At 35.1% G+C, this 10831-nt stretch overlaps 1 protein-coding gene across 1 annotated transcript; it reads left to right on the top strand.

The window, feature by feature from the left end:
• Nucleotides 1-3348: 3348 nt before the first annotated feature.
• On the top strand, nt 3349-5619 carry LOC116005678 (bidirectional sugar transporter SWEET16-like). The gene is made up of 6 exons (XM_031245921.1): nt 3349-3464; nt 3578-3614; nt 4066-4276; nt 4869-5030; nt 5307-5429; nt 5515-5619. The coding sequence occupies exons 1-6, from the start codon at nt 3431-3433 to the stop codon at nt 5617-5619; spliced, it is 672 nt and encodes a 223-aa protein (XP_031101781.1). The 5' UTR covers nt 3349-3430.
• Nucleotides 5620-10831: the final 5212 nt, after the last annotated feature.

The raw sequence follows: 10831 nt of genomic DNA, 5'->3' as shown, positions 1-10831 counted from the left end.
AAAGTTAACGGAATATTAACGGAGAAGAGAATATTTAACGGAAAACTTAACGGATAATCATATAATTAAGGATAAATTAGGAAATCTCAAGGAAAAATATAAATCTAAACAATCTGAACCATCCGTTTGATTAAATAATTTGACCGCTGTTTTTTCTATCCATTTTAGGCCTAACTCTCTTTGCCTCTTATTAGTATAGTAGATATGAATTTAAAGTAATTTTTTGTGTCAAGACCTTGTGGTCTAGTGATACCTGATTGCATTCTCATATGGAAGGGAGGCTCGAGTCTCAATAGAGATGATATTGACTCTTTGTACTTCAGTAGGTTGAAAAAGTAGTTCTAAATAGATACTGCATAAAAAAGTAACTTTTTATGATTATTTTGGAAAAGTGTAATTTTTTTTATGATTATGTATTAATGTGTGCATGTCCATGACTTTTGAATTTTTATTTTTATTTTATTTCAAAATTTGGTGATTTTTAAGATGAGTTATTGTGATTACATATTAATGTGTGCATACCTATGGGACAAGAATTACTATTATTATTTTATTTCAAATTTTAGCATTTTAAATGTTTAATTTTTAATTTAATAATTTTTTTTGAAATAGGTGTTTTGATGAATTAGGTATTTAGATGATTTAGATACTTTAATTGATTAGTTAGGTATATATTTTTATCATGAACTATGTAGTTTGATGAGATTGAATTTGATGAGTTAGGTGTATAGTTTTATGAGTTAGGTATTTTTATGAATTAGGTAGAATTTGATGAGTTATATATATATATATACTTTGATTATAAATTAGGTATTTTGATGAATTAAGTGATTGCTTAGATGATATAAGTGAATTAAAATAGAATTATGTATACTTAAATTATAATTTAGCAATCAACATATTTAATTATTTGATTAATTAAATTATTTTGTAGGCATTTGAACAAGCATCGTTATAGTCTATGAGTGAAATATATGAGATTCAATAGTTGTGGACGAAATACTTTTTTGAAGAGTGCGTCTAACTTTTTTTGGATTAATTAAATATTATCTTGATTGTTATTAATTGATGATATAATACCATATTAATATCTTAATTAATTTCAATTTTAAATGTATGTTGATTGTTATTATTGTGTTGAACTATTGATAGTTAGTATTGTGATGATATATTATGTTGATAGCTAGTTTTATTTAATTGTGAAGTTTAGAGTATATTATTGTGAAGAGTATATTGTATAGTTTGCTGTGTTGCTTTTGTAAAATTTTGTACATGATTTTAAATTTAAAAAAAAATTAAGTGATTTTAAAATTAATTAATTAATTTAAAAAATTTTATCCGCAACTCGCGAATTGTTAAAAAAAGAAGAAGAAGAAGAAGAAGAAGAAGAAGAGGAGGAGGAGGAGGAGGAGGTATATGCGATCCTTTCTATGTTGAAAGGGTCACGAATACTTTTGTTGTTTTAATAATAATTAGAATTTGTAAATCTTTTAAGGAAAAAGAGTCGCAGTTTCTTAACTTTTCCGCAACCCATCGCACAACTCCATCATATGTGACCATTGTACAAAGGTTGCGGATACCTTTATACAAGGTCACAGATTAACAGTTTCGTATTAGTTTAATTTTCTTTAATTAAATATTGTTCGGTAGGAACTATTTTCTAGTATTGTGAAATCATGTATGCATTAGATTATGTTACATTGTTACATGAAAGTTCTAATGATTAATAGAATAAGTTTTCTTAACCAAAAAAAAAAAAAAAAAAAAAAGCTTGAGAGTATGGACTATGGCTATAAGGATCACGAAACGTCCGCCATTCTCAACCATGCAAGCATATATGCATGGCGTTGCAAAACATGTAGGGTTTCCAAAAAAGTGAGATAAGGAGAAGCTGGTGGAGGTGTACTTTATTATGTAAAAAATTTGTGTGAAATCATTTACGGATCTTTGTCCATAAGACAGGTCAAGTCAAGATGAAAATGTATTATTTATACTAAAAAATATAATACTAATAAAGAATAAAGTGTTTGTTATTTATAAGTGAAATCGTAATACCTTTGAAAAAAATGTAATATTTTGATTTAAAAGTATTGCATTTTCTCTTATAAGTAAGACACTTTATTCTTAATTTTTTTTTGTTACAATGTAGTAGAGCTAATATTTCCTCACTGAGGCTCAAACCCACCCCTCCCATGTAAGGAGTGCAACTAGGTGCCACTAGACCACAATGTCTTTGAAACACTTTATTCTTAATTAGTATTACATTTTTCATTATTAGTAAATGAGTATTACATTTTTTCAGTATAAGCATTATATTTTCATCTTGACACGACTTTATCTCACAATAAGTATTTGTGAGATGGCCCTTTATTATTAATTAGTAGCATTGATGGTGTTAGAATTTTAGCATAAAATGACATAAAAAGTAGCTATTTTGTGGTACAAATATATGTGAAGTCCACTCCCGATTTGGGTCGGGTGAAAGTAAATTTGGATTCTTCAATTCGTACTGAGACGAAGAGATTAATATATTGTACGCTCAAAATGGATAATTGGGTGAATAAAAAATTGATTCTTAAAGTAAATCCATTTGAGTTGGAAAATGAATGTGAAAAGATTTTGTAAAAGTATTTGTCCTACGTTGGTTTCGGTTTCTTACCAAATTTTGGTTGGATTAATTTTTCTAAACATTAAATCCTTCTGTGCTAGTTTTTTTTCTCCCATCATCCATGTGGGAGTGTTAATCGGGACACCGGATGTCACTTGACCACAAGGTCTTTAGCTTCTGTGCTAGTTTTTATTCGTACTAGTTTATGGTTGGAATTATTTTTTTAAAATTATAAATTTCATTATTTTTGAATTATATAAATTTATATATTTTTGAAATTATTTTTTGGTAAGTCAACTTATTCACCACCTCCGTATATGAAAACAACTAACTCATCGTTTGCCCGTAAGGGTAGCTCAAGTGGTAAGAGAGTTACACCTGCAGCCGAGAGGTCGTGGGTTCGAACCTCAAGCCCTTGAGTTTGTGCCGGTCAGCTATGGGTAACCTAGGCTGATTTACCTCCTTGTGGCTCTTTGCCGGCTAGGGTCACAGGGCGAGGGCTTTACCCACATACTCACATAGTGAGGAGTGGGGTTTACCTCGTTAATAAATAAACTAACTCATCGTTTTACACAAAAAATAGTAATACTTTAACGTGACAAAACTTTTCTATTTCTTGGCATATGGCATCGAATCTGACTCTTCCATTCATCTCTTTATGCCTCCCCCATTTGTCTCTTAACTTCATTGTTAAATTTATGTCAACAAACCTCAAGTCAACTCGCTAGATTCATCCTCATATCAAAACTCAAGTTTGAAGTTTTTATTTCATTCATTGTGTACAAGTTTATTAAATTTCTTGGAGCTAATTAAGGTCCGGTCATGGCTAGCTCGAGCTTCATTGTTGGCATCATTGGTCAGTCTTATTAACAAGGATTATGCATGGCTAACTATGCTTGCTTATAGTCTAACATATGATTCTTAAACATTTTTCTTCTTCTTCTTCTTCTTTTAATTATAATGTTGCAGGGAATGTGATATCTATGCTCGTGTTTCTTGCCCCGGTGTAAGTCTTTAATTTTGGTTTTTTTTTTCCTCTCTCTCTCAAGATAACATATGTTAGATATAAAGATAGTAACATAAAACTTAAATGAAACTTAGACAATGAGGATTGAGAAGTCAGACCCCGTAGCAGTGGAAGTTTTAGGATGATCTGAATATCTCTCGTCAGATGTAAGGAATTGGCTTTTAGAATACTAGACTGCAAAGTATCCTTAGTGATTTTGTCTATTGCTTCTCTCCTGAATATACTAGATGGTACGGTGTGTATTCTAATTACTAAAAGGATGATCGTTTTGTTTAGAAGCCTATGTATCATCATTATAGACAGATAATCACCAAACTAAATATCTAAATCCTTATCAACTAGATTAGTTATTAACTTAGTCCTATGCTTGTAGTACAATATTATACTATGTGGAGAAGGTCTTACAATAATGATTATAATGAGTTTTTAGGAAAACGTTCAAGCATATAGTGCAGAAGAAGTCAACAGAGAATTTCAAAGGGATCCCATACATAACAACACTACTGAGCACGAGTTTATGGGCGTTCTATGGGCTTCTCATGCCTGGAGGTTTGCTTGTGGTGACGATAAACGGCACCGGTGTTGCCTTGCACATCATCTACGTCTCTCTTTTTCTCACTTATGCTCCTAAAAACGTTAGGGTATGTTTATATATATATATATATATATATATATATATATATTGAGATTTACCAATTTCATCTTTCATGTATAGTACTATTTATTTATTTATACAAATCAATTTGAATATTATGCATGTAAATATGAGTTAATTCCGATCCTAAAAGTTTGAGGTTTAGGGTCGAGCGAGACACACTTGAGCAAAGGTGAGCAAAGGTGCATAGACATTTACACCCCTGCGCGTGAAAAAAAAAGCCTCTAAGCTATATACAATTCAAATTTCTTATAAAGGGCTTTGTATATATAACGGTGCAAATCCCTATTTTCTTCAATCTGAGACAAGTGTTCTTCTAAATCTTTCCGACCACCTTTATTTTCCAACTCAAATTGGTCCATTTTGAATAAATTTCTCATTCACCCATTATCCGTTTTAAACATAGACTATATCAATCTCTTTGTCTCACTACAAAGAACTCGAATCTAATTTTACCCGACTCAAATTGAAAGTGAATTCCACGTATATTTGTAATACAACATAGCCAATTACAATGTTATTTTTCCAACAAACCTCACCCGGTATTAATTCATGTCAGCATTTGTATGTGGTATCAGATTCAATCTTTGAAGATGGTTGGCATCATTGACGTAGCTTTCTTCGGGGCGGTGGTAGCAATAACTCTTTTAGCTCTACATGGAAATACAAGGCTTATGCCGGTGGGGCTTCTGTGCACTGGACTAACTATTGGCATGTATGCTTCCCCTCTTTACGAAATGGTATAAATTTTTATTATTATTTTTTTGGTTATAACTTTGCAACACTCTCCTGTATTTACCACTCACACACATAAGGTGGAATTGTTCACCCCAAGCGCCACATTCTGATCTGACAAGATTGTAGGGGTAAACTATATTGACTCACCGTGTACAAGAAACTCCTCTCATTTTGAGAGGTTGCTCCCACACTGCTATGGTGGAACTTGTGAAAATTTTCGGCTATTAAAGAAAGAAATTGTGATCTACCACCTCTATTTTTTATTATACCTTGAACAGGGGACAGTGATAAAAAGGAAAAGTGTGGAGTATATGATGCCATTTTGGCTCTCATTTTTCCAAATGTTGAATGGGGGCATTTGGGCTTCTCATAGTGTTCTTGTAAGGGATCTATACTTAGGAGTAAGTTTAGCCCCCTTTCTTTTGTCCATAACACGGGCTTCTGGACCAATATCATCTTCTCAATTTTCGGCTTTCCTTGTTTCAGATATCCAGTGGAATTGGATTCCTACTCGGCTCAGCCCAAATTATCCTTTACTTCATCTACTACAAGTCAACGCCGGCAAATTTTACTGTGGAACCTGGTCCATAGAGCATTGTGGACTATAATCCAAAATGGTGTTGTTTCTTTTAATGAAAAGAAACTTAAAGGAAATGACACCCGTTTCACGTAATTAGTTCTGCTTGTATAATATATTCAGTTTTATTTTATATACATTGTAGTTTCATTTCATCACAATTACAGTTTTATTTTGTTTAGCTACAGTTTTATTCGACATTATATATACAATAGTCTTATTACAGTGAGACATGTTATTGAATTTCATTTTATACACAATGTAGTTTTATTACAACACCACTAAGTTATACTCACTCCGTCCCATTTTATGTGTCTGGTTCGGTTAACGATGCTTGACTGAATTTATTTTTAATCCAAATTTTCATAATATTAGGCTTGATATAACTATAGTTTCATTTGATAATATATATTCAATATATGAGACATGTTATTCAGTTTCTTTTTATAAGTACTGCAGTTTTATTTCAGCAAAACTAAGGTATCATTTCTATTCAACTACACTTCTGTTTAACAATATATACTTAATATGTGAGACATGTTATTCAGTTTCTTTTTATACGTACTGCAGTTTCATTTCAGCAAAACTAAGGTATGATTTCTATTCAACTACACTTCTGTTTAACAATATACACTCAATATGTGAGACATGTTATTCAGTTTCATTTTATACATATTGCAATTTCATTTTCAATACAACTAAAGTATCAATTCAATTCAATTACAATTTTATTTGATAATATATACACAATTTAACACTACAAAAAAAAAAAAACCTATATAACGAAGAATTTAGTGACAGAAAATTTTCGATGCTAAATATAGCGACGGATTGAATAATCCGTTGCTATATAGCGACGGATTATTCAATCTGTCGCTAAACTTAGCAAGGCTAAGTTTTATGTTTATAATTTAGCGACGGACTTAATAATTTGTTACTCTTCTTTACACTGCCAAAAGCTATTTTATAATTTAGCGACGGTTTTCGAATCCGTCGCTATGTTTAATTAAATAATCTTAACCTAGCTATTACTCTAGAATTTTATTTTCCCCCTTTCTTTTCTTTGTCAATGACTCAAACTAAGACAACGAAGAGCAGCAACTCCGACTCTAACTCTGAAGAGCAAACTCCGACTCCGACTTGCTCTCCTTTACCGCGACTCCGACTATTGTTTTTAGGTGACGGGTTATTTCTATTGCTTTGCTGTTTCTTGCATTATTCTCGTGGCTATTGCGAAGAAGTTTTGAAGATTTCTTAATATTACATTGTTTTTACTGCTTTTTGTAACAAACCTGATACTTTGTAGTAATGAAGAAGAGAGAAATAGACATAAAAGAGGTAAAGAAGAGAGCAATTACAGAGAAGGGAGAAGAATTGCAGAGAGTAGGGAGAAGTTTAGAGAAGAGCGAGTGTGAACAAAGAAAATTGAGAGTTTTTATATATTAAACTCCAAACTTCTAGTTACATGGAATATCAATATAGTGTGGGTACAAGATCTCTGTCTAGTCCTTTGATTCTTCTATTCATCTCTTAAAACTCCATCAAAGGGCCTCTGGATTTCAAGTGGTTAGATCTTCAAAGAAGAACTTATATGTTTGTTCTTCTGAAGGGCTTGATCTTTAACTGGAGATTTGGATCAACATGATAGACATGATTTTCATGGAGGGACTTTTACTTTCATGATCATGCATGGGGCTTTTATTTTTAGAATCACGAGCGTTTACATGATTTTCCCAGGATGATTACATAGAAATAAAAGCTCATATTTATAGCGGTAGAATAGAAGATCGGAGTTTTGATAAGTTCAAACTCTTTTGATATTATCTAATTTGTATTATCTAATTTGATAAATATACTAATATTGACAAATAATCATATTTGTCAAATTTTTTATGTCAACAGGGAGATAGAGAAATCAAAGAAAGTTGTATTCAATTCCTAAAGCATGCCCTAATTACAAATCCTATTCTCATTTATAGTCCTCCATATTGGAATTTTCCCAAAATACAAATGAAAAGAAACAAATAACAACTCAACAACGTGTAACGACCATTTGCGGAGGACTACTCCCAAAACAACATCGTATGGCTGCAGGTCATAACAGTACCTTCCGCTCTAATAGATCCTTGTCCCCAAGGATTAAAAAAGGAAAATTTAATGCACTTGAATGCTATCTTAGTACTTATTCCTGTGGTCACAAAACACTTCCCTGATCTGCAAACAAGAGCATTCTTAGCAGCCAAACCTGCAGACAAACCTAGTAGAACGGCAACTACAATAATGAAAACTTAAAGTTCATATGGCATCCATCAACAATTTCCCAAGAGAGAAAAATACTCGCATTAATCAGCCCAACAAGAGCACAAATTACACCAATAATTTCAGTCAAAAGACTCTCCAGACTTATTGAGCTTTTCCTTTAATGGTGTATCTTCCTCATTCTTTGATGCCTCATGGATCTGAAAATACACCCTTCTTATCCCTATGTTCACCCCGATTTGAGTAACTGAGCAAGTGCAGTGTCCATTACTAAATTGATCATACTCCCATACTTCAATATCACTCTGCACACTATGAGTCATTGGAGCATTCAAGGAGTATTCTGGTTTAATTCCCATGGACCAAAGATAATCCTTTCATGAAGAAAAACTGCTTGCACTCCTTTTTCAAGTTAAAAAACAACTATACTTGTAGCTTTCCTCACCATTTATGCTTGCCTCCTGTGGACTCTACCATACTGTTGTATAAACATCAGCAACACAATATGACTAGCTAGTATGAACATTCAAGAGAAATTCTAGTTTAATTTTCCACGGATAAAGAATAAACCACGCACATATCCACTCTTTTAGTTTCACCATTATTTTCTAGAGAATTCAAAACTCCAAATCCAATGGAATAACACTCAATCAGTGTAATCAATTCGTCTTGTTTCACAGACAGTTCATAAGACACATTAAGGATATGTAAATTTTCCATTTTATCATCAACAACTTCTACCCCACACATATGTTCATCACAATGATTTAAGTCACCATCATGGTCCTTAACATTTTCATCCTTCTGTACCTCTAAAACTTGTAGTGGTAATTTCTCCCTGTGACAAGTTGAATTGCCATGCGAACAAATATGCATTGTGGAAAACAAACGTGGCTTTCCGGACAACCTAACCAAACCCCATCCATCTTTCACAAATAATCTCTCTCTTCCTAGGATCACAAAACCATGAATATTCGGACTCTGTATTTGAGTCACACTAGGAATATCAATTCTAGTGTATTTGAGACTTCTCTTGTATATATATCTCTAGCTCTTATCATTGTAAAGGTTGAACATTATTGAATACAAACAATCTGTTCTCATCTGGTATCAGTTAGTCCATGTTTCTTTCCTCATGGCCGACGGATCTGTTGATTCCTCCGAACGGACCGTCTCAGATGCTATCACCTCTTCGGTTTCTTCGACCGTAACCTCTCTTTCTGCTGCCCATCACTTTGTTAGTGTCAAATTGACTAACAAGAATTATTTGTTCTGGCGTGCGCAAGTTGTCTCGTTTTTACGTGGACATGAGTTGATGGGATTTGTTGATAGATCGAATCCCATGCCCAACCCGCTACTCCCTGCGGCCAACGCTACTACGCCCACTCTTCCGAATCCAGCTTATGCTCCGTGGGTGTGCCAAGACCAAAGAGTCCTCAGTATGCTGGTGTCTTCTTTGTCGACGGAAGTCATGCATCTTGCAATCGGTCGTGACTCGTCCAAGTCTCTGTGGACTGCTATTGAGCAATCGTTAGCTTCGACTTTGCATTCCCGAATTCTCTTTCTTCTCAGCCAATTACAATCGCTCCGGCAGGGTGATTCGTCGATCGCAGATTATATCGCCCGTGCGCAGGTTGTGATAGAAGATCTTGCGCTTACTGGCCGGCCTGTCTCGTTGGAGGATCAGAATCTGTATTTGTTCCGTGGATTGCACCCTGAATTTCATCCAGTCACTGCTTCGATCGCCGTTCGTGGACATGCTGTCTCGCTTCAGGAAGTTGCAAATATCCTCGGTTCCCATGAGTTCGTTACGGGAGCCTCTTCTGGTGCGGAGCCGACTGTCTTTGTGTCGTCCCGTGGCAGTGGTCGGCGTCCATGGCGTGGTGGCCAGCAGCAGCAGCGCGGCGGCACCGGTGGACAGCACGTCGGGACTGGCGGGCAGCAGCAGTCTCGTGGTGGCAGTCCGGCTGGTCGTGGCGGCAGGGGCGGTCGGTCGGTCGCGTGGTGGTGGCAGAGGCTCCCGGAATGGCTGTTGGCAACCCAGATGTCAGCTGTGTGGAGTGATTGGTCATACTGCTCCTAGGTGCTATTCTTTCATTCACTCACAGCCCCAAGCTAATTACACATATTCTGCTAATGCCCCGGATTTTTCCACTGATTCTACTAATCTTTGGATTCCTGACACTGGAGCCACGAATCATGCTACTCCTGATATTGCTGCCCTGTCTTCCTCTGAGGAATATACCGGGGGTGACACTCTGAGAGTTGGTGATGGTAAGGGCTTAAATATTAGTCGTGTTGGTCGTGCATCCTTTGCTACCTCGTCTAGAATATTTAGGTTGTCTGATATTTTACATGTTCCGGGTTTGTCTTCGTCTTTGTTATCTGTTCAGCAGTTTACTAAGGATAACAATGTTTTCTTCGAGTTTCATCCTTCTTTCTTTCTCGTGAAGGATATCACCACCAGGGCGACTCTACTACGCGGCAGTAGTTCGAGAGGGTTGTACGCGTTGCCCGTTTCGTCTTCTCAGTCTGGTCCTCAAGCTTTCATTTCATCTCGTGCTTCCTCTTCGGTGTGGCATGATCGTCTGGGTCACCCTCATCAACGGGTTTTGAGTCGTGTTTTACCTTTTTGTTCTGTTATTAGTTTGAATAGTTCTACTCGTTGTTCTAGTCTCTGTTCAGCATGTCAGTTAGGCAAATCTTCCCGTTTCCCTTTACCGCGTGTTGACACTGTCAGTTCGAATGTTCTTGATTTAATTTATACTGATATTTGGGGACCAGCTCCCATTTTGTCATCTAATGGTTGTCGTTACTTTGTTCTTTTTGTTGACGATTATTCTCGTTATACGTGGTTCTTTCCAATGAAATTAAAATCTGATCTCTATGCTATCTTTGATCGTTTTCGGGCCTTAGTTGAGCGTTCTTTCAATCGTAAAATTAAGGCTATTCAATCTGATCTTGGGG

This window comes from Ipomoea triloba, chromosome 15, assembly GCF_003576645.1.
Source record: "Ipomoea triloba cultivar NCNSP0323 chromosome 15, ASM357664v1".
NCBI classification, from domain to species: Eukaryota; Viridiplantae; Streptophyta; class Magnoliopsida; order Solanales; family Convolvulaceae; genus Ipomoea; species Ipomoea triloba.
Note: the sequence above shows the minus strand (reverse complement) of the source record. Positions and strands in the feature narration are given on the sequence as shown.